Source organism: Cebus imitator, unplaced genomic scaffold (assembly GCF_001604975.1).
Source record: "Cebus imitator isolate Cc_AM_T3 unplaced genomic scaffold, Cebus_imitator-1.0 Scaffold153, whole genome shotgun sequence".
NCBI classification, from domain to species: domain Eukaryota; kingdom Metazoa; phylum Chordata; class Mammalia; order Primates; family Cebidae; genus Cebus; species Cebus imitator.
Genome location: NW_016107468.1, coordinates 3,136,766 through 3,162,707, shown reverse-complemented (window position 1 = coordinate 3,162,707; position 25,942 = coordinate 3,136,766). Strand labels below are relative to the sequence as shown.

Below are 25,942 nucleotides of genomic sequence, written 5' to 3'. Positions count from 1 at the left end.
CGCAACCTCCGCCTCCTGGGTTCAGGCAATTCTCCTGCCTCAGCCTCCTGAGTAGCTGGGATTACAGGCACGCGCCACCATGCCCAGCTAATTTTTTTTTTGTATTTTTAGTAGAGACGGGGTTTCACCATGTTGACCAGGGTGGTCTCGATCTCTTGACCTCGTGATCCACCTGCCTCGGCCTCCCAAAGTGCTGGGATTACAGGCTTGAGCCACCGCGCCCGGCCCATCTTCACTCTTTAGTGACCTACTAATGCTCTAATGTCTGTTAGTATATCTTAAAAAGGAAATAACATTTGTTAATATCTAAATTGCAGCCTTAAGATTTTTCTTCAATTTATTTACAAATCTAATGTGATGTATACTTCAACACATGTGATAGTCAAAGACTAGAATAAACTCAAGACTCTTAAGCACTGGTAGTGTGTACTGAAAGCACATAATGAACTCATCTAGATGGTTATAATGGGATATAAAAATTGTCAGCAATAAACTGTCCTCACTCATGAAATAACAGTGATCATATTGATTATATCTATGTATATTAAGTATTAACATTAGACATTAATTAATCTGAAACCTTGAATAAAAATTTAAACACAAAATAACAAAAAAATGCCCATTACATATTCACTTATAAAATAAAAATGATATACATACTACCTTCTCATGGGTGAATGTTAATTGACCTAAAATCAGGCAAACCACAAATCTTTTACAATAATGCTCTGTAACTGACTCCCACCAATCTGATCAGCTAGATTAACGGATGGTCTTCATTTCCTTTGTAAAAGATACTGAACAATTCATAGTCAATGAATACTCCTCTCTCTATAAGGAACCAGTGTACCATAGTAAACTGTCCCCAAACCTGTTTCTGCTCATTTTCTTTACCACATGTAAATCAGAGATGAGTAGAAAATGAAAGTGAGATATTGTTTCAAGGGAAATTAAACTGAACAAGATAAACATTTAATAAAGGTGGGCCTCTTAAAAAACACTGTTGTTGAATTAATTACAAACTGACTATAGAAAGGGAACGGGAATTTACAATGATTCTGCATCCCAATTTTTCACATTTGCTAAGCTTTTATACCATTTTTAATAAGCCTCATAGACAATTGTGGTCAATGAATTATAGATGTGATTTATCCAAGAAAGAACAAATGGAACACAAAGCAATGTAACCATTATAAAGCCAACCTTCTTTGCACAATGTAAACTCCTGGGGATCTTTCAAAAAAATTCAACGCCAAGGCTTCATCCCAGGCCAACTCAATCAGAATCTCCAGGGTTGATATTTGGACATCAATATTATTTTAAGATCCCAAGGTAGTTCCAATTTATAGCCAAAGATGCAAACGAAAGTTCTACATGAAAGGACTGGTGAGAGAATGTGTAATCATATGACTTATAATACATACAATGTAAGCATGCACTTTATTCTTTTTAGCAGTTTCAAGCTTTAGCTGTTTCCAGTTTGTAAATATAGTATGGAACAAATATTGTCAAGATAAGCAGGATTCTACCAAACAAGGAAGTATGTAACCAGATCTAACTTGACCTAAGAACTACAATGAATGGAATTTAAATGCCTTTCTCCACACAACTATCCTACAAGTGAGGTTCCAAAAATCAATTGTAAACTTCAAAGAAGTTTCTCTGCACTCCCTCTGGAAAACTGAACTAGATGTCCAACTCTTTCTATAGTCTCTTGAGATCCTCCCATGTAGTCTAAGTGTAAACAATCAAATTCTAGAGAGAAAAATGAGTTTTAAAAGGTGGATGTAATTAGTTGGGCATGGTGGCAGGTGCCTGTAATCCCAGCTGCTCAGGAGGCTGAGGCAGGAGAATCACTGGAACCCAGGGGCGTCACTGCACTCCACCCTGGGTGACAAAGCAAGACTCCATCTCAAAAAAAAGAAAAGGCTGATGAAGGAGTGAGGTGGGGAAAAGTTTGGTGGCACCATGTGGAGAAGGGAAGGGAGAGAAGGTTAGCTTAATGTGTGCGCAGCAAAAACTTTCAGTTTATAAAGCCTAATTCATTAATTCCTTCTCTTATTTATTCATGCAAAAAACCGCACAATAAGTAACTACTATATACTTACAGCTATTCTAAGCACTGGAAACCAATGCCAAAAATGGCAAAAACAGCATTTAAAAAACAAGGCCAATATGTGAATCTATATCCCTCTTTTATCTTTCTGCTGCTGCAGCTGCATAGCAGGCAGCCTTTCAACAAGAAGCTATTACAGCCTGTTGAAAAGGATGCCTCCTGCCCTCAGTGGCAAAAAAGGGTAACATGGCTTAATGAAAGTCACATTTGATGCACTGTAAACTCTTCCATAGCAAGTGGCTCAACTGGTGGCTGTAGTCTTCCTCATACTCTTATGAGGTAATCTGGAATCATGTCTTTGATTTAGATTGGCTGCATCTTTTATTTCCAAAGTACACTGGTAATGGCGTAGTCTTCAAATTTAACATTTGAAACTGTGATTCCATTTACCACCTTGTACTTACTTGAAAAAAATGATTGTAATTGAAATCCTCCCATTGGAAATACAGTCCTTGGAACTTTTCGGTGGTTGCTCAACCTTAAGGGTTTTTCTTCGAGCTGTCAAAACTATGAATGGTCTATCCATTGAAATAAACCCTCTTTAAGGGTGATGAAAAAGGTATAGGATAGAAAGATCAAGTCCCTCTTGTCTCAAACAGCAAGTTCTCCTCCAACAACTAGCAAAGGCAGAGAAAATAAGATTCTTCCCTGTCCAAATTCTACTGTTTATCAAAGTAAGAATAGAGGGATTCTCAGGGTCACACTCCACAGCTTATGTTCCATAGCTTAAATTTCTTCTAAATTTCCCAAATAGGTTTCTGACACCAATGTATTGCTTCATTCTAACATAAAAACACAAGGAAACTCTATAAAATATTACTAACAGTTTACATGCAGTCATCATGATTATGTAAATTTCCAAACATAGTTTGTAAATGAATTTCAAATTAACTTCAAAGTTAAAGGCTGAGCTAGAGTACATAAACTTACAGACATATATGGAATATATATTTATATATTTTGAGACAGGGTCTTGCTCTCATTCAGGCTGGAATACAGAGGGGCAATCACGGCTCACTGCAGCCTTAGCCTCCTGGGCTCATGCGATCCTCCCACCTTATCCTCCCAATTAGGTGGGACCATAGGCACCTATCAACACACCCAGCTAATTTTTTTTTGTAGAGATGGGGTTTCACCATGTTGCCTAGGCTGGTGTCAAACTCCTGAGCTCAAGCAATCCTCCTGTCTTGGCCTCCCAAAGTGCTGGAATTACTGACATGAGCCACTGCATCCAGCCAAAAATATTTATAATAATCTCAGAATGGTTTTTCAGAAGAATACCACTTATCAAACAAAAGAGGTGTACTGATTTCCTACACTTAATTCAGTATCTCTTTGGACTGAATAGCTCATGAAGAAAATTTATTATTTCCTCCATGATCTTCTTCTGGCTGAAACAGCTAAGAGTTTTTCAATAAAACCAAAATTAGTAATTCCAATCTTATTATAAAAATGCATTGTCAAAATTGCCTGGAAGAAGAAAAATACTAAAAAGACAATGTTGTTTCTGGAATCTGTATCTTGACAGAATAGCAATCAAGGTTATGAAGATGCAAATGTGTGTGTTAATGGCAATACAATTTATCTGAAGCAAGGTAAACTTAAAATGGAACTGCCTCTATAATAAAGTGTGACTGATACTTAAAATAAAAGAAAAATGAAGATAATAAAAGACAATTATCAGCCTCTACTGAGCACTCAGGCCTTGCACAATGCAAATACATTATGCTACTTAACCACTATTTTAAAAGCATCTTAGGGAACTACTTCTTTCAAGAAAATAGAGTACACATACTTTTCTCTATTGCGCACATTAAGCATAACTAAAATACCTCAACATTATAGATAAAATAAATATAAACAAATTCTGAAAGGTGAAAAGATGACACACTGGCTTAAAACCTGGGGGCCCCCCAAAAATGACATGGTGGTGAGTTCTCTAAGAGTTTTCATTTTATAGGCCTCATATATCCTATGTGATATATGATGTCATCAGATTTGGAGCTCAAAAGCCAGAAACCACGTAATGTCAATGATGCATACCACAGCAAGCCCCTAGAAAAGTTTCTCTTTAGCCAAAGAACCAGAAAAGAGGGAAACTATAAAGACAAGTATTGGAGTTCAGACTTTCGATATTGCCCTCAAAATATAAAGCACTGCTGAAATAAAAAAGGGAAAATAAATGGAAAGGCATTTCATGTTCATGGTTGACCATGGGCTTTAATACTCTTAGACCTACTGTTGATCCACAAATTAAACATAATCTCTATCAAAATCCCAATGGCATTTTTTAAGCAGAAATAGAAAAATGCATCCTAAAATTCCTATGTAATCTCAAAGGACTCCAAATCACCAAAACAATTTAGAAAAAGAACAAAGTTAGAGGACTTAAACTTCCTGATTTCGAAACATTACAAAACCACCGTAACCAAAACAACGTGGTACTGGTATCAAGACAGATAAATAGAACAATGGAATATAAGATCAAGCCCAGAAATGAACCTTCAAATACATGGTTAAACAATCTTTGGCAAAGGTGTCAAAGCCATTGAATGGAGAAAGAGAGTTTATTCAACAAATGGTGTGGGAAACTGGACACTCAGATGCAAAAGAATAAAACTGGGCCCTTATTTTACACCACATACAAAAATTAACTCAACATGGATTAAAGACCTAAATGTAAGACCTAAAAGTATAAAATCACATAACTACTAGAACAAAACACTGAGGAAAAGCTTCATGACACTGGATTTAACATTCTTTCTTGGATGTGACACCAAAAGCACAGGTAACAAAAGCAAAACAGACAGACGAAACTTTAAAAAAACTTTTGTTCATCAAAGGACACAATCAACAAAGTGAAAAAGCAACCTATCAAATGAGAAAAAATGTTTCCAAACCATATAACCTGAGAAAAGGTTAAAATCCAGAATACATAAAGAACTCCTGCAACCAAACAACAAAAAACAAATAACTGATTAACAAATGACAAAAAGTTTGAATAGAAATTTCTGCAAAGAGAATACACAAATAGCCAACAAAGATGTTCAATATCACTAATAAACAGAGAAATGCATATAATGTGGTATCCACTCATATCTATTGAGATGGCTACTATCAAGAAAAACAGAGGACAAATATTAGAACACTTGTGCACTAATGGTGGGAATGTAAAATGGGGCAACTGCTATAGAAAACACTACGGAGGTTCCTCAAAAAATTTAACACAGAACTACCATACGGTCCAACTATCCCACTTCTACATACATACCCAAAACAACTAAAAGCAGGGTTTTATAGCATCACTATTCACAATAGTCAAGAGGTGGAAGCAACCCAAATGTCCAATGGATGAATGGACAAACAGTATTCAGTATATTCATATAATGATATACTATATAGCCTTAGAAAGGAAGGAATCTTGTCACATGCTACTACAACATGGATGAAACTTGATGACATTATGAAGTAAAATACGCAAGTACCAAAAAAGAGAAATACTGTGTATTCCACATGCAGAAGGTACCCACAGTAGTCATATTCAGACAAACAGAAAGCTGACTGATGGCTAGCTACCAGGAGCTGGGAGAAGCGAGGAAAGCAGAGTTGTTTAATGGGTAAGCTTCAGATTTGCAAGATGAAAAACTTCTGAGTATCTGTTTCACAGCAATGTGGATATGTTTAACAGTATTGAACTACACACTTAAAAACCATTAAGATGGTAAATTTCATTAAATACATCTTTACCATAGTAAAAAGCATGTTTTAAAAAATCAGTTGGGCAATGTGGCTCATGCCTGTAATCCCAGCACTTTGGGTGGTCAAGGTGGGAGCATCACCTGGTCAGGAATTCAACACCAGCCTGGTAAAACCCTGTCTCTACTGAAATACAAAAATTAGCTGGGCATGGTGACACACAAATGTAATCCCAGCTACTTGGGAGGCTGAGATATGAGAATCGCTTGAACCCAGGAGGCAGAGGTTGCAGTGAGCCAAGATCATGCCACTGCAGTCCAACCTAGGGGACTGGACGAGATTACGTCTCAAAAAAATAAAAAAATACAATAAAAAAAAAATTCAATAGATGGGCTCAAGACCAGGTGAAGGAAAGAAAAGAATCAGTGAGCTTGAAGAAAAAAACAACTAAAATTACTCATCTAAACAAAAAGAACAGAAAAAGCCTGAAAAAAGAAAAAAAAAAAAGTATCAACTATCTGTGGGATTATAACCAAAGATCTAACAATATGTCTTCAGCATCCCAGGAACAGAGGAAAAGGAAAATAGGGCTTTAAAAGTACATGAAGAAAGGGTGAAAATTCCCAAATTTGGCCAAAAAAAAAAAAAAAAAAAAAAAAAAAAAAAAAAAAAAAAAAAAAAAAACAAAAAAAAAAAAAAAAAAAAAAAAAAAAAAAAAAAACCTACAGATTCAAAAAGCTATGATAATACCAAACAGAATAAGCCCAAAGATACTCATACCAAGCTACATCATAGTTAAACTTTCCTAAAGATAGCAAAGAAATAAAATCTCAAAGCACTCAGAGAGAAGGAAGTCATGACATAGAGGCCAAAAGAATGATAGTGGATGCCTCAGGAGAAACCCTGAAGGCCAGAAAAAAGATAACAACATTTTTCAATGGCTTGAAAAAAAATAAAAATAAAAGAAAGAAACCGTGAACCCAAAATTCTAAATCAAGTAAAAACATTCCTCAGGAAGCAACAGGTAATTAAGACATGCTCATATAACCAAAAATAAAAATAAATTCTTGCTGGGAGACCTGCCCTGAAAAAATGTCTAAAGAAAGTTCTTTTTTTTTGTTTGTTTTTGAGATGGGATTTCGCTCTTATTGCCCAGGCTGAAATGCAATGGCGAGATCTCAGCTCACTGCAACCTCTGCCTCCCGGGTTCAAGTGATTCTCCTGCCTCAGTCTCCCGAGTAGCTGGAATTACAGGCCTGTGACACCATGCCCAGCTAATTTTGTATTTTTAGTAGACGCTGGGTTTCTTCATGTTGGTCAGGCTGGTCTCGAACTCCTGACATCCGAAAGTGCTAGGATTACAGACATGAGTCACTGCACCCGGCAAGGAAGTTCTATTTAAAAAAAAAAAAAACATAGCTAGAAGAAAGGATCTTAAATCACTAAGAAAGAAGAAAGAGAAATGGTACAGTGAATTTTAAAAATGAACCAACTCTATGCTATCCATAAGAAACTCTCTTTAAACAAAACAATATAGAAAGCAAAAATACAAAAAGATACACGTGATTATTAATTTCATATGTCAATTTAAAGAGATGGTAAAACATTATTTTTTGGTATATCTGTGAGGGTGTTTCAGAAAGAAAATAGCATTTGAACTGGTAGACTTATTTCTTTAAAGAAGATGGCATATTTGGGCACATGAACCTCATTGAATCGACTGATATCCAAAAAGAATAAAAAGGCAGAGGAAAGAAGAATTAACTCTCTGGGACATTCAATTCTCCTGCCCTTGAAGATGGAACATCATCCCTTGTGGTTCCCAGGCCTTCAGTCTTGAAAGGAGACTTATGCCACCGGACCCCTCGTTTTCAGGCCTTCAGACTCAGACTGAATTACACCTCCAGCTTTCCTAGCTCACTAGCTTGCAGATAGAAGAAAATAATTAAGATAATAGAACAGAAAAAATTAAGTTGAAAACAGTAAAACAAGAGAGAAAACTCAATGGAACACAAAACTTGTTCTTTGAAAAAAAATCTATAAAATTGACAAACATCAAGTATGACTGACACAGAAAAAAGATACAGACATTATTATCTATATCAGGGATGAAACAAAAAATATGACGATACAGACATCAGGAAGATAATAAAGAATACTATCAACAGTTCTGCACACCTAAATTTGACAACTTAGATGACATGGACCACTTCCTTACAAAGAAAAATGACTCGAACCTACCAAATATGAAAAAAATAATAATTTAAGTAGCCCAATAACTTAAATTAAGAAAATTTAATTTCTTAAATTAAAAAAAATTAATTCTTAAATTAACAGCTTCTAAAAATGAAATTTCCAGACCCAGATGGGTTTCACTAGAGAATTCCACACAATGTTTAAATAAGAATTAACACCAAGCATACATAATCTCTTCTAGCAAACATATAAGGAGTGAACACTTTTAAATCATTTTATGGAGCCAGTAATATCCTCATAACAAAACCATTACAAAAACAAAAGTACAGACCAATATTTCTCACAAGTATAGATGCAAAAGTCCTTAACAAAATATAAGTAAACAAAATTCAGCAATACATAAAAATAATTATACACAGTGACCAAACAGGACTTTTTCCAGGCTTGCAAGAATGGTTCAATATCTGAAAATCAAGCAATGTAATCTATCATATTAATAGGCTATAAATGAAAAACCTAATAATCACATCAATAAACATAGAAGAAAGCATTTTGCAAAATTCTACATCCATTCATGATAAAAAGAAAAATCTCTCAGAAAACTAGGAATAGAAAGGAACTACTTCAATTTGATAACGACCATAGAGAAAAATCCTACAGCTAATATTGTACTTAACAGCAAAAGATTGAATACATTTTTCCCAAAATATCAGGGACAAGACAAGGATATTCACTCTCACCACTCTTAGTCAACATAGCATGAGAAATTCTAGTCAAGTGCAATAAAGCAAGAAAAGGAAATTTAAAACGCATAGAGATCAGATAGGAAGAAATAAATCTGTCCTTATTTGCAAATGACATATTTGTCTACACAGAAAATTTCAAAGAATCTACAAATAAGTTCCTCAAACTAATATTCCATTTATCAAGGTTACAGGATACAAAAACAACACTTGAAAATAAGTTGTATTCTATACACTAACAATATGCATGAATATGCATGTGAAATCCAAATTAGAAATATAATACTATTTCAATTGCCCCCCAAAAGTGACAGTTATAAATCTAATTTATATAGGACTTGTATGCTGAAAAGTACAAAATTATAAAAGAGATCAAACAAGATATAAATAAATGGAGACAACCCTCTTCATGAAGAGAAAGACTCAACATAGTAATTAAAAAAACAACAACAAAACAAAACAAAAACACTCCCAAAACTAATATCCTGGGGCTTAACAAAATTCTTAACAAAATATCAAGAAGATTTTCTATAAAGACAGGTGAGATAATTATCAAATTTATATGAAAAAAGGCAGGTACTACTTTATCTTAAGCAATTTTGAAAAGAATAGTTACAGTAATCAAGATTTTTTGAAATTGGTGGAGGAACAGACATTAAATCAATTGAAGAGTAGAGAGCCTAAAAACAGACCCATTTAAGTATAGCAAACTGACTTTTGACAAAGGTACAAGGGCAATTTAATGGAGAGAAAATAGTCTTTTCAATAAGTGGTGCTAAAATAACTGGACATATACACGCGCGCGCGCGCGCGCGCACACACACACACACACACACACACACACAGGAAGGAGAAAAACTTTGGCCTAAGTTTCACATTTTATACAAAATTTATCTCAAAATAGATCGTGGACTTAAATATGAAATATAAAGCTGTTAGGAATAAAGGAAGACAGAAAGCTTCAGGATCAAAAGATAGCAAAGAGTTTTTAGACTTGACAATAAAAGCAAGAATGTAAAGGAAAGAATCCTTACACTAGACTGCATCAAAGTTTAAAACTTGTGCTCTGAGAAAGAATCTGAAAGAAGATGAACAGACAAGCTACAAATTGGAAGAACATATTTGCAAACCACATACCCAATAAAAAATTAGTGTCTTGAACATATTAGGAACTGTGAAAAACTCAACAATAAAAATTTTAAATCTAATTAGAAAATTGGCAAGAGACATTTGGCAAAAGAAGATATTCAAATGACAAGCAAGTAAAAAAGTCTTCAACATTATTAGACATTGGGGAAATGCAAATTAAAACCCCAGTGAGCCATCACTACACACCAATAGAATGGCTTAAATAAAAAAACAGAACCACAATATCACTGCATGCTGGTGAATGTGCAGATAAACTGGATCACTGATACAATGCACTAAAGAGAATATGCAATGGTAAAGTCACTCAGCAAGACAGTTTGGTGGCTTCTTAAAACTTAACCATGCAAACACTATACATACTACCCAGCAACCGTACTCTTAGACATTCATCCTAGAGAAAAGAAAACTTATGTTCACACCAAAACCTATACACAAATGTTCATAGTACTTCTAGGAAAACAACTCAGAGGAGTTGTTCAACAGAAGAATGATTAAATAAACTATGGTACATCCATATCATAGAACACTACTCAGAAACAAAAGCAATAGCATACAGCTTGAACAAATCTCTAAAAAATTATGCTGAGTAAAAAGAGAATCCAAAAAGCTATATACTGTATGATTCCATTTATATAACATTCTTGAGATGATAAAATTATAAAAATGAAGAAAAAGTGATTGTTTCAGGAGTTAATGATGGGGGGTGTGGAGGTAGAAGGAAAAGTGGTATGGATATAAAAGGCCATCAGGAGAGAGCCTTTTGGTGAAGTGGTTGTTCTATATTTTCACTGTACTGGTATCACTATCCTCCTTGTGATATTTTACTGTAGTTTTACAATATGTTACCATTGAGGAAGCTAGGAAAAGTGGTATCTTTCTGTTTTATTTCTTAAAACTGCACATTGTACTATTATTATGTACTACTATTAACTCAAAATGAAGAGTTTAACTGAAAAACACATTAGGTGATAATACTACTCATTTACTAGATGAGAAAACAATTCAGTTGAGTTTCAATATATTGCTCAAGGTCATATACTACCAGTAAATAGAAGAAGCAGAATTCAAACTCAGGTCTGCCAGACTCCTGGAAAAAAGTCACAGATTTACTCAGTAGCATTCATGGAAAAAAATGTTTTGTTTTGTTTTTTTGAGACAGGGTCTTGCTCTGTTGCCCAAGCTAAAATGCTGTGGTAAAATCATAGCCCACTACAGCCTCAGCCTCCCAGGATCATGCAATCCTCCCACCTCAGCCTCCCAAGTAGCTGGGAGCAGGGGCACATGCTACCACACCAGCAAACTTTTTAAATTTTCTATTTTGCAGATATGAAGTCTTGCTATGTTGCTCAGGCTGGTCTTGAACTCCTGGGATCAAGGGATTCTCCTCTTGGCCTCCCTAAGTGCTAGGATTACAAGGATGAGCCACAGTGCCCAACAGGGAATAAATATCTATTACGTGCAGGGATTATGGATACAAAAATTTAAAACACAGTATAATTCAGTATCTCTAGGATCATATGTTACTATAGAAGACACAGGTGAATAAGAAATTACAATAAGGTATATTATGTATATACAAGGCTAAGGGCTAGCACTGTTGAGGGAGATCTAGTGAGAATGCTTAGGTGGGAGAGAGGAACAATTAACAAGTATCAAATCAGACTCAGATTGACCTTTTAAGATCACTCTAGCAGGGTTTTGGAGCACTGGAAGGCACCATGAAATGTGGCAGGGAGATTGATTATGAGTCTCCTCTTATAAGTCAGAAGAAAGATGGTAAGAACAGAACTAAAACAGCTCCTTTGGGAAGAAAGATGACTGGCTGGATAGGGATGCCTTAGCTGTGCTAGGAGATATAAGAGGAAGAAAATCTTTGGTTAAGGAAGACAAAATTAACTATACTTTAGAAATGCTGCATTTGAGGAATCTGCTGAACTTCAAGACAGATATCTACCTAGCCATTTAAATACATACCTCAGAAACTCAAGAAAGATATGACGCTAGTTATAGAGCTTTTGGAATCATCCCTTATAGGACATAGAAAAACACATGAAAAAAGAAATTGCTCAGGGAGAATATATAGAATAAGAAGAGAAAGGGGGTACAGGATGAACTTAATTGAAGCATTCTTTTAGAAAGAATGGTAGCTGGGTACCAACCTAATTCAAGAAACAGACAACTGATAAATAATTTAGATGGAAATTCTTACAGAGGAATATGTGTGTTTGTGTGGTGGTGGTTTAAAAAAGGTGTTTTATTACACCTATTTTTAATTTTTGAAAGGGATCATAATTCTAATGATCACAAGTGAACAGTATTTTCTTATGCCAATGTTTTTGGTCATGTATTACTTGCCGTTCTTAATTTTTCTTTCTCACTACTGAAGACTGATAAAATCATCTTCCTAAATGATAAACTAGGAGATGGCTATTGAAGATATTTCGCAATGTATTTTTTTTTTTTACAGTCTTGGACAAACTTCACAGAAGAAATACCTTTCCAACAATTACAAGCTTATATCAAATCAAATGGTCAGTAATTGACAATCAAGAGAGGGATTTCTTCTTTGTCCTTTTAAAGATAATGAGGGAAATTCCAAATTAAAAAGCCTGTATAAGAGTGGCTTTTTAGAGGAATATGAAAAGGATGGTTTTAATTTGCTCTGTAATCATTGCTGACCCTGTGTTTACACTAAGACTTTTTCTCTCCAGGTAAAACTCAGCCCATCTTGATGAGTTTTGGAAAACAAAAATCTCCAATGAAAAATTTTAAAGTTAACGACTGTGAAACAATAAAAGTTCTGCAGAGAATCACTGACATATAGAGCACTATAAACATGCCAAAAACAAGACTGAGATTTGTTTCTCTTTTTCTTCTAACCTAATAAATACAAGACGGATACCCTTCAATTAGGTATACAGCCTTATATTATTTAGCTTTATATTACACTTGTGCCTTGGCATATGGATGCATTCACTCCTTGTTTGATTGCTAAAGGAATAGCAGCATGGTAATCCAAATGAAGCAATTAATGTTCCTCTTCTTTTTCTTTTTGTGACAATCATTTCTGGAAATGCTTTTCCCCTTTTCACATTAGTTTATTCACATGCCTTAACTCTTGAGTTTCAGGTTCCCATAACAGAACATTCAGGATGAAAAGGGAAAGGATAAGAAAGCAGCGTACAGTTTTCAGTTATCAAAATTCATAACGGCAAATAATGGACAGTTGGTTTCTCAAGGAAAGTAATCTACGGAGGAAAAAAAAATCCCAAACCACAATGTTTCCCAATCCTGTACACGAAGAGATAATATTTTAGTTATAATAGCTTTAACGGTTAACAATGGAAGTGAGCCTAAAATAAAAAATTGATCTTTTAAATAAAAATACTGTAATTTCAACATAGGTAAAGAAGCAATTTTGCTGTCTTAAAAACACAGCAGAAACAAGTCCACACAGAAAAAAAATGCAGCAAAATTAGATGAAAATGTTCTAAGTTCTTTTTAAACTAGGTGAATGGAAGAAGCATTTTTAATGTGCTTAAGCATATAATCATAAAGAGTATAAAGACAGTGTCACAATTTTCCATCTTACCACGTCACAGTTCCATTCTCTAGAGCCTCAGCTTAACTCTACAATCAATATGCCAATATTTTCAACAATCAAATCAGGGAAGGAAGATTTCAAAAGGGAGGCACATGTTAGGATCCTCCTGGAAACCTCATTTTTTGATCTGCAGTCCAATGCTCTACCTCAGAGCTGTATCCCCTCCTGGAAACCTCATTTCTAATCCTGTAAATTTCCAACAGAGTAAGTGACACATCTAAATTCAGGAACAAAAAGATGTCAAACAACCCCAGGTAAGTGAAGATGTATTAGGAAGTACACTTTTCCCCTAAAGCCCAGAAATGGTATGTTAAAATATAGTCGAATTGTTTAACATCAAAATTTTAGGTACAACCAAAATTCATTCATAAAATATAATCCCCTAACAGAGAGTAAAGAGAAAATCTCACACATGGTCAGACTACACAATGGAGATTCTTTCTACAACCAAGTAAGATTACAAATGAGTAAGCAAAGTCAGTTAACTGAAAGAAGAAAAAATAATTCTGAATAAGCAAACTACAGGTAACAGGAAGTGATTGTCAATTTGTTTCAGAAGCAAAAATATATCTAGCCTCATAATAAATAAAACCTTGAAAATTCTCTATTCATTCTAAAGTAGAATATCCTGCCTTTCCTCTTATTGTAGTTTCATTATTTTCCCTCTTTAAACTCTAAATCAGGCCTCCGGAACAGAGTCTGAAGATTGCTTCCTCTTGGTCAGCAGCAATGTCAGATTGCAAGCAAAGAGCCTGTGCTTCATCCAAGAATCTTTAAGCCAAAGGAAATATATTCTCAAATAAAACTTCTCAGCTTCATTCACTTCCCCAAGTGCCCAGAGGAGCCCATCAACATGAGAAGACTAGAGGGAGGTGGAAGGTTTCCCTTGGGAAGAGAAACCATATTGACTTACCTGCTCTGCATACTTGAACTTAACATAGAACCAGCTTGACTTGATCATTGTCTCACCTCCCACCCTCAGAGAAAAAGAAAAATGAAAAGAGAAAAACAAAAAACCCACAATATAGTGCTGGAGAAAAAGCAGTGTGTCAGCAAAAGCTTCTTTCTGATGCTGAGTTTTCTGAAGGATGACAAATATTCAAAGACAGCAGGGAAAAAAGGTGAAAAAATAGGAAAATCCACTCTTTCAAACCTGGCCTTCTTCCCCTTTATGTTCCTGAGAACCTTCCCTGAGCTCCTAAAACACTGTGTGTGATCTTGCTCCGGAAACTGCACTCCAGGACTGCTTTGCCAAGCTGCCTGCCTCTCCCTCCCTCTCCCTCCCTCTGTGTTTCTCTGTTGGCCGGCTGACAAGAGAATTCCTCATATGGACTTCAACTGCCCTCATCACAAATGACACATGTCAGTAAAGACAGGGGGCAGGCTATGGCCCTGGTACCTCCCAGAAGGACAACCTTCTCCTCCCACCCCTACTCCCATGGGATGAATAATGAATTCCAGCACTTCCCTCAGGACACAGATTAACACCTGGCCAAACATCATTTTGACAAGAGCCTGAGTCTAGGAAAAGGACATTGCCACAGATTTAACCCCATGATCTCCAAAACGAGATCAGGAGATGATCTTTCTCCATGCCTACAGAAGATTATCACACTAAAAACAGTCCAGTCTCTTTAGCAAATAGTGAATAAGAATCCATCTTAAGTTATCCAGCTGAAACAACATCTTCCAACCTCTGGTAGCAGAGATAGAGAAACTGGAACAGCTTTCTCTTACTATTCCCCCTTACTTGTTCTTGTTGACAGAACAGCTCCTAGTATTCAGCAGCAGGAACTAACAGCTTGGAAAAATGATTGACGCTTTATAGACATATTTCTTTTCAGAAAAGTAAAGAAAATATTTTTATTTTTGTTATACTACTACTAACTCATTAAACTTCCAAGAAAAAGTGTGAAATGGCATCAGCACTCAGTTTACGAGATGAAAGAAACAGAGAGGAGGGGATGAAATCAAGGAGCATAGTTTGAGCATACATGGATGTCAGACACCCAGGCATTGCCATGATAAGGTAAATGTGCTCGAGACGTTCAGGCACATGGGAAACAGTGATTCCCAAAATTTTAAATAATATGATGGCACATCTCGACTGTCAAATAAAAAGTATTTCCCAAATACAAAATAATTAAGACCCATCTGGATTCAAAAGTGGATTCCACAGAATGCTGTAAACAATTCCTCACCTCTACAGAGAGAGACAACAATGCAGAGGAATTTGGATATATGATGTTGTCAGCTTCTATCTTCCAAAGCGGTCTGAAAAATTTTACAACTCAGTTGCTTTGTGTCCCCTCTTATTTCTACTGCTCACTATAGTATTATATTTAGTAAGTGGCCTTTATCATTATCAGAAGGGTAAAAATGTACATGGGGGCTGATGTCCCTTTCCTGTTAGCAATGAATCAGGAGCATGTACGACCCACTGTTTTATTTTCCTAATTCTGTGTTGCAGAAGCATCAAAGATGTGGACCTACAAATCCTTCACTGGAGGCACATCAGGCTTTCCTCAGCCAAGGTGTCTGAAGGCATAACATTTGCTGAGACCTAAAATGTCATTTACTAAATGTCTTCATGGAAAAAGAAGCTGCTATTACTTATTCAGCTAAGCAGCAGCTTCATTTAAGCATTCAAAATTTTAGGAGCGATTACTACTGAAAGACCCTCCTGAAAAAACCTTATCCCTACATCAAGACAGTCAGTTATTATCATCTTCCCTGTAATAATTTTGAAGAAGCACTGTCCTCTACACTCACCTTAACAGTCGAATACTGTTTCAGCAAAGCGGCTAGACAAGTGCGTAGTCAAACTTCACATTGAGATTGACAGCAAGCGGGTCTTACGAGATCTACGTACAGAGAGGGATCTCAGTGGATTCTGATTCTAGTTGGTAACCAAGTGAGAACACAGACCACAGAGGAGGTAGAAAAGAGAGTCTACGAAATTCACACCAAAAAAAAAAAAAAAAAAAAGACCTCTAATTTATCTGAGGGGAATAGCTCTATTCCTACTGGTGCCTCTGAATTCCCTGAAATCATTCTAGCAACCAGGTATTCTTTTTGTCCAGGAAGCCCTTATGTTCCTCCCTCATAGTCTCTTGTCCTTAGATTGACACTTAGCTGTAACTTCCTGCAAGTTTTCCTTATCCTCATTCCTAAGTCTGGGTTGGGGGCATCTATAGCATACTGAACTTCTCCCCTCATTAGCACTTATCAGACAATTTCATTGCTGCCTATTTACTTCTGTTCATATCCCTCTGAACTGGAGATCTCTTCAGAGCAAGTCCCCATTCTGCCTCAATCACAATTAGAATCTGTGTCTTGGGCACTGTGTGTAGACACAGTTGATGCCTCACTAGTATTTGCTGGATGGTTGGAAGGAAAAGTTAGATTCCTTAGCATGAATGGAGATGAGACAATGCATGTAAAGTCCTTAACACATTTTCTCCAACACAACCAAGTTTTCTATTAATGTTCACTATCATTGTACCAATGGAGACAGTGGGGAGCATTTGGAACTATCACCTAAAGGACAGAAAAAGTAACTCGGTAAATGTATTGATGGGCGACACTGAAAAAACTATCAGATGTTGAAGTCCACTGATCTATAATAATAGTCCAGACAGAGTTGTGATTCTTCTAAGGGGAACACAGGCTCATGAGGGCAGACAAGTGGCATGCTGCTGGGAGGAAATGGGCAGCACAAGAGCTTCAGGGAACTGGGGGTACTAACAAGGAAGGTGGTGAGGGGTGAGGGGATTATCCAGGTACTACAAGCTGGACAAGGGAAGAAGTGAGGCTATAGGAGCTCATGGTCTGCAAAAACAGTTAGGTGTCCAGGGTTTCACAGGAATTATGGGGCTAGGGGGTGAGGTGACAGAGTGACAACTGACCAACTGTACTTAGAGACATGATGGCAAAAAAAAAAAAAATCATGTCTTCAGGAAAGACTGTGAAAGAGTAGAGATTTTTAAAATGTCAATCCATTTCCTTGTGATCGTTCCTACTTTGTCCTAAGTCCAAAAGCTCACAGAGAAGGGGAAAAAGTAAGATAATGAAAGATTCCAAAAAGCTAGAATCTGGGTAATCAAGTAGTTAAACTCATTCATAGGCTTTGTGAATATTCTACCTGGGAAGGGACTTTAAAAGTTCACAAAAAGCAGTATTGCTTAATCTTTAGCATGAGGACCCCTTTAATGTAAAAAGAAATAATAAATTCCCCATTGACAACATACTAAATTTTAGCAGTCATTCATTGATCAAAGAAACACAAAATGTAAGCATTTAGTAACGCTTTTAAATGAATTTATATTAGCCATCCCTTCAACAAATGCCTAAGGATAGTGTGTATGCAAATAAGTAGCACATGTGCCCTATTTCCTGTCCTGAAAAAGGCTGTACCTCCCAGGTTGCTAATTGACCTGGATCAAATAACACAGTGATAAAAGAAGTAAAGCCTGGAGGGTAAAGTGACTTCACCAAGGTCTCACAGCTGATCCATGGCCGAGCTGGGTCTACAAGCCTTCCTGGCTCCAGCATGCCACTGTATAGAAGAGTCTTCCTGAGAAGACAGTAACTGTATTACACATTTCAGGTAATACAGTAGGATTGTGGAACAGTAGGAACTACTGACAACATTAAAATTTTCTAAGAGCTAAAGAGAAGAGGGACACGTTCTATTTATTTTATCTCCCAAATATCTAATAATTGCATGAGTATAAGACATTACTTAATGGATAGGAAGGAGGGAGATCAACCTCAATTTACGAGCAGATTATTGGTTTTATTTTGTTTAAAGCATATTAAGAGAGGAAAAAGAAATGAACTAGTGGCAGCAGAGAAAAAAGGCTGCTTTATAGGAGAGTACAATGCATCAGGCAGGGGTTACACCTAAAAGCTTTGGAGGCTGAAGGCCCTTGGTTCCAATCCCAGCCATGCCAAATGCTGGGTATAATTGCAAATAATCACTTATCTCTCAAACTGAAGTTCCCCATCTGTAAACTGGGGGTAATCAAACCTATCTTAAAATGAGTATTCCTGTGAGAATTAAATAGGCTTATAGCTGTAAAGCAGTTAACAGAGCTTCAGGCTCACAACTGAGCTTGATAAAAGGTAACCACAATGTCACCTTAAATGACATCACAACTTCCTAACCTCTGCTTAGTAGCTACAGTCAGCTAAAGACCCTTATAGAAATATCACTTCTTAGACTTCGTTAGAAACTCCACCTGTTATGACAGAGCCTTAATTATCCTCTGATTAAGTCCAAAGCCTGACATGCTATAAGGAAGAGAAGAAGAGGACCAGAGAGGACACCAGAAGTCTACCTGGTGCACTTGGAAGGTGTAAGTGGCTAAAGATGCTATAGTTTGTGAGCTGCAGGACAGCTATCTCCTCCAACAGGAGTGTGTTCTCTAATTTATCCTTAATGTTTTCTGGAAAATTAAAACTCCATAAAAACACAGATAGAAAAACTATCAAGTAAGCCTTTATTATTATTATTAACTTATTCTTAACTATGAAACCACAACCAACACAGGCTTCCGCAGCAACTTATTTTCATTTCCTGGCATAAACTCCTCCTTCCACTTCCCACCCGCCTTTTTTGTTTTGTTTTAAACAGACAGTTTGCTGTTAAAATGGGATGATCTATGTGGAGGAATTGCTTCAGCTGCACAAAAAGAATTCTCCACTGCAGCTGTACTTGGAACACATCATTTCCTCTGGCAGAACATCTGAATGCTTTTTAAGAGAGTCTGAAGAGGTATGATGGGTGCTCAAGGACTTTCCCTTTCCTCAGCCAACAGAGCTGGTCACAGCTCTGACAAAACCTCCAGAAGGATTCATTCATCTGTCAAAAACCACGTCTTCCATCCTTTGCATGTGCTTTTCTTCTTCTAAGAATGACTTTCTCTCTATTTTTCAGCCTTCCTAGTCCCTATCCAAGCAAGCACAGGCATTTATGCATGAGCTGTGCACACATATGCATATACACATATACTCATGCATGCACACATCTTTACTTAACTCAAAATTCTCTCAGACCTGAACATTTTACAAAAGTCTCCCTTGACCCTCAAAGAAAGAATTTGCAAATGACACAACTCAGAAATTTAGCTTAACAGTAAAGCTTAAAATAATTTCAACTGCAATACAAACTACAAAGATATAGCTGAATTATAAACAGAACTGTTTCTATCCTACAATCTGCTATTCAGCAGAAAAAGAAAGCCCCATGCTCTTTCCTACTCATTACATCCCACGATAAATGGGTACTCCCTTAAATCTTTAGGGAGACGGAGAAGTACATATCATCTGAGCATTTCAGGAAGCAGGAATCATGCCTGTGTTATCTGCATCTGACCTCTTCTCTGCTCCTAAAAGGCACAGGGCCTAGCATGAAAGAAGCCAGGGCACACTGCCAAGAACAGAATTAACTGGCATCAGCTCCAAGCTTAGTGGTTTCTAGAGTCCTTAAGGGACTCTAGAAAGGCAAGAGGCCGATCCAGGATTCTGAAGGTGGGATAATGATCTCAAGGGACACGAAGCCATCTTGTAGGAAGAGTTGAGGATGAGAACCGCCTCTATAAGGGTCAACTCCAGGGCTCCTTCTCCCTGCTACAGTGCCCACTTCTGGATAACGTTTCTCCCTTGTCATACTTACCATCAGGGCAAGCAGAAACAAGCTATGACAGAGTTGGATAGATGAATTATGTCCTGCGATTTGTTGAAGGATAGCAAATAGTGCTCAATGCTTGAACCAATCACCTTCCAGAGGTGCTCCTTGATACTTAGAATTCCTTGAGGTTGTATGAGTTTTGTTATTTTGTTTTCCTCAGAACTTTCCAAAAAGCACTCAGAAAGGTTCACCTGCTTAAGATTAAGTTAAAGGGAGGAAAACATGCTAAAACCAATAATCTTTTGAGAGGAGGAGTTACATAGCCTTATAATGTGGGCTCTATCTCTGTAAGCAATATGTTAAAAAAATTTCATAATTTTTCTATTATAGAAATATGTCCACTTGTAAGAACTAACTGACTAAATTGGCCTGATATCAGGGCAGAGAATTTTGAGCTAAGAACTCACTCTGGAATCTGTCCATATTTTCATTGCTATAAAAAGAGAAGAAAACAGACGCCCATAGTGTGAAAGGAACAGTTACATATTCAAAGGAAATTATAAAAATATACTAAGATTACAACTAACAACAGGATCAATGTTGAAGACATTTTCCTAAAAGGTTCCTAAGAATAGGTATATTATGATCTATTTTAAAATATAAAAGTAAGCTCTGTCATAATCACCTTGTCTATCTGTAAAATGTATACACCCAAAACACTCATATTCAAGAGATAGGGCAGCACTTTAAACTTCAGAACTTGTCAGAGGTAGAGGGAGTTATACATTTTACATAAACGATACTACAGATTGCTGATTGTTCCATCAAAATCTCTACACCAACAGATCTGATCCTTGCCAGTTACATTCAAGACTCTGTAGAGACCCTGGTAGCCCAACACAAAACATAACAATTTTACAAAAATAATGCGGTATCTGATGCACAAAAACAGGTAACCAACAATACATACTGAAGAGTTAGTGAACACATGGACGGTAAACTATTCTCCACAAAGTATACCAGAAGGAACAATATAAACAACACACATACACACACCCCCAACACACACGCGCAAACACACACAGATCTGAGACTGAAATCCTAGGCAGTCTGGTTGAGAAGACTAATGATACATATAAGAAATGACTTAAGAACTCCTATTATAAAACAACAAATCCCAAAAGTGCAAATCAATATACCACACACAGAAATTGAAGTTGATGAGCATCTAGAAAGCAATAAGAAGAATTAAAGGTGGACAAGAAGAACTTCTAATGAAAAGGAAGCTTTGGAGAAAATACAGAAGCTGATTAGGTCCATGGAAAGGGACAAGACATTCCAGGTAGACATAAAACACCTAAAAAGCAAAAGATAACGGAAATGGTGATCTTTCCCATCAATATATATTTCACTGATTAACTCTGCATGTTCATCTCTGCAACAATTGCTTTTGGAAAATGACTGATTCTGAAGTTTGATACTGTGTCTTTTCATAAAAATGTGCGTGTAAATACTTATTTCTATAAAAAAAATCATATACCTACCCTCTTCACACACAGAATTACACAGATAAATGGTAGCCAAGTTATTTTAACTGGTTGTGCAGTATGAATTCAGAATGATTATAATTACAGTTTCTCTTTTAAAATGAGGTTTTGTTCTTTAATATTCATTGACTACTAGCTTACTTCCCACACACAACACATTATTTACTCTACAGTGGTTTGGTGCATCAATTATGGTAATAGTTTGTGAATAACATTCACATTATGGAAAAATGAGCCTGGTTACTTAGCTCTCCCTCTGGAAAATTGTCACAAACATATGTATCATCTGTCTCTACTTAGAGTGCAGCAATTAGTAATTATAGCTGTGTATACTTTTTTAAAGCCAAGGGGGAAAACAGACCTGAAATGTCATGTTTCCAAATGTCCTTAGGATGTTATCTAAAATTATTTTGTTTGAACTCTAGTTGAAAAGAGAAAATGCAGTCTGACAAAATTTTGAACTCTAGTTGAAAAGAGAAAATGCAGTCTGACAAAATGAAAAATCACTAATAGCATACTGGATATGAAGAAATAGACAAAGCATCCACAAATGATATCACCTGCTGAACAATTCCTTCTTCATCCAGACAGATTAGAAAGAAATAGACCATGGGCTCTGGGAGGCCTGACTATAGCAGCCACACTGTGAAGCAAGACAGGCTCAGATTCAGACCCTAGTCATATATTCTCTAGCTCAGTTAAACCATTATTCATGGAGTGCCTTCTATATACCAGACACAGTACAGCATTCTACAGAAAGAATCAGTAAGATAAAACAATTTTTCCAAAGCTTACTATGTACTAGGGAACCAGTAGAACAATCAATACCATTTAGTATAAAGTATGCAGATTTTAAAAGAGGTTTAAGATAGAGGAATAGTTTAGAAAGGTATTTCTGTTGACAGAGAAAGGGGATAAGAGATATAAAGCTTTTCCAAGACACAGACTACTGAGTTGCAGTGACAGGATGATATAGAAGATCATGATCCAAGAAAGAAAAATCCTGGGTGAATCCTAGTAAGGGAGTCCAAGATCCAACAATGTGAATGGATACTTGGCAAGTGGAGGTGAGGGATAATGGGGAGGAGGCCAAAGACCTAGGAAGCTTGGTTTTTGATGTTCATCTACATAGATACTGAAATTGTCCAGATCACACATTACTTAGCTTCTCTGACTCCAAATTTGTAATTTCTACTCATTTGTAAAGTGAGAAAAATGAAACTTCCCCAAATATTTTTGAGAGAACTGAATGCGACTATTCATTAAGTAACTTGCATAGTTTCTGGCACCAACAGGCTCCCAAAAACTCTTTAAATATTAGCACTTTATTGTAACCAAGAAAATATTTAGAAAAAAGACAACAGGAATAATACAAGGGTTCTGAAAAACAGAAAGGTAGAGAATAGCAATCATAATAGAAAGGACAGGGTAGAGACCATGAAAAATCAATAGGTGCTGTTCTTCCACACTGCCGTAAAAGACAGATCACTTGAGGGTCCAGAATTTCTAGAGGCAACAGGCAAAATTTGGGACAGCTGATTACTAACAGGAGACCAGAAAGTATTTCCTTTTGCATAGGTGAAATGTGAGAATTTACAGTCTAGTCCAAAATAGCTCCGGTGTATATATCACAGAAGCAACTAGAATTTGGTCCTCGCCAAATGTCATTCCTCAAGGAATACTCTGGCTTTCCTCTTTCCAATGCCAAAAAGAGGCAAGCAACCACAAAAACAATCCAGTCATACTGCCTACCTGCATTATCTGAGGACTCGTTAAAAATGTACTTTCTCAGGCCTTCCCCAGGCCTACCAACTCAGACATCTTGTAAGTGGAGCCCAACAGTAGGTTCAACAAGCCTTCTACATGATTTTGGTGCCGGAAAAAGTAGGAGAATCGTTAATCTACTGCCATCTTGTAGTTGCAGAGTGACTATCTGAAGCAGGCCCAGAGAGAAGGTCACACACTGTCAGTCTCTGGACTCCTAGCCCTTTGTCTCCTCCTTACACTACATAGTGTAAGTAGAGACATAAGAAGTAAATGTGCCCAGTTGTGTTGCTCTGCGCTTGCTCTACTGTACCTTCACTTGGCCCTGATGGAAGTATTTTCCTGCAAGCAGGCACATGAGATAGAAGCCAAACAGCCCATGGCTCAGTTACCATGCAGTGGCACCAGAAGCAAGTCCTGATTAGTCTTCTAGAATACAGGTTCATGCCTTTTTCTGGTAAAGGGCAAAAAAGTAAATACTTTAGGTTTTGCAGGCCATACAGTCTCTGTCATAACTATTCGACTATGCCATTACAGCTAAGAAGCAGCCATAGAAGATACATAAAAAAAGGGATACAGCTATGCTCCAATAAAACCTGATTGACAAAAAAGATACAAGGTCAGGTTTCGCTGCTGGGCTAAACTCTTATTGCAAACTCTTTGCTGCTGAAGATGGCTGGCACACAGCAGGTGTTCTATAAATACTCTGGCAAACGAATAAATAAATAAAAGAGTGGGGACTAGCTGTTGCTGCTCACAACATCCATTAATGCCTGTCCTTCACGCTTTTTTTTTTTCAGTACTTCACCACCAGGGCTGTTATATATACTTACTTGTGTAGGCTATACCTGCAGAAGGATGAAGGGCTGAAGGGGTGCTGAATTCCAGCCCACAACCCATTTGCCAAACCATGTTTCCTAGTACAAGGCTGCTATGCCAGGAGAAAGGGGAGACTTTTCATAACCTGCACAAAGGCACAGGCCACTCGAGAAACTATGTGCCCTTGGAACTGAATCCACTAGGGAGGGTTGTTATCTAATTTGCACACAAACACCCTCTCTGTTTCACTTCCTTCCTGTGTCCTCATCTTTTCGTTCTTCTCTTCATCTAGACCCCAACATACCCATGAAGAATTACTAGATGCCTTTACTGGTAGTTCTCCAGAACAGAAACAATCTCCAAATGTTTTCAATTAAGAATATTTATCAATACAAAAAAAATTTCTAATACATTGCCCTGATATATATGTAACTATAAGGCATGGATATATTACATATATCATAAAATATACAAATAGACATAAGGAATGATATAAAGATAACATGAACACAATTTTTAGTGTTTTAGCCAACACAATAATATTAGCTAACATCTCAGGGTACAGCATCCATTTAGGACAAGGTAAATCATTAACAATCATAGATATCAACTTAAGTTCCAACTTGTTAAAATAGTTTCCATTTTTTTGGCTGGCTTCCTACTAGATACGACTATATACTTGCTGTTTTTTAACCCACTGATGAGGCTGATAAGGAGCTCATTTTAAAAAAAGAAATGTCAACTCTGTCATTTTCCTGCTGTTGTCCTGTGTTTACATTCTCTCATTCCACGGTTTGACGGAATTTTAAAAATCATTAGCTCTCTGCCAGTTGTGGTGGCTCCCACATGTAATCCCAGAAACTTGGAGGGACAAGTCAGGCGAACAGCTTGAACAGGAGTTTGAGGCCAGCCTGGGCAACATGGCGAAACCCCATCTCTCAAAAAAAAAAAAAACTCAGCCAGGCGTAGAGGTTCACACCTATAGTCCCAGCTACTTGGGAGGCTGAAGTAGGAGGATCACTTGAGCCCAGGAGGTTGAAGCTGCAGTGAGCTGTACTGCACAGCTCTGCACTCCAGCCTGGGTGATGGAATGAGACCCTGTCTCAAAATAAAAATAAAATCACTTGCTCTCTTTGCCAAAAGTAAATAATATAACCCATTAACATGCTTTATGAGCCACAAACTGGAGCATACCACACAACAAAAGGCTGATGGAGTGTGCCACTTTGTCAATTTCCAGTCTTCCTTCCAGACCTGCCACACCCTACAGAGCAGAGGACTGTCTTATAGCCTGAGTGACACTGCACTGTCAACTTGGATATTATGTAACAACAACATTTAATCTCTTCCTTAAGATGAGAATAAATCTAGATATAATTTTGATCACCTTTTTGGTGCACCAATGGATTATCCTAAAAATCTTGTAAGGAGTTGAGGGGAGAGACCACATACCTCATCTTAAAGATTTCCACTCTACATCACTGTTTCAACTGCAGGTGACTGTGATTGTAAAACCAATTTAGTGAGTAATCACAATTATGGGTGTGTATTAATAGTGTAAAACAGGCCGGGCGCGGTGGCTCAAGCCTGTAATCCCAGCACTTTGGGAGGCCGAGGCGGGTGGATCACAAGGTCAAGAGATCGAGACCATCCTGGTCAACATGGTGAAACCCC

The 25,942-nt window shown here is 37.0% G+C and overlaps 1 protein-coding gene across 4 annotated transcripts in view; it reads right to left on the bottom strand.

The window, feature by feature from the left end:
* The window catches only part of AUTS2 (activator of transcription and developmental regulator AUTS2), a 1,221,721-nt gene that overhangs the window by 828,122 nt on the left and 367,657 nt on the right, over positions 1-25,942 (bottom strand). The window contains exon 1 of one of the 4 annotated variants that reach the window (XM_017543346.2): positions 14,418-14,727. The exons of the other annotated variants lie outside the window; for them this stretch is intronic. Coding sequence (XP_017398835.1) covers positions 14,418-14,465 — 48 coding nt within the window. The 5' untranslated portion in view covers positions 14,466-14,727. Of the gene's footprint in view, positions 1-14,417; positions 14,728-25,942 lie in introns of those variants that run through there. 4 annotated transcript variants of the gene reach the window in all.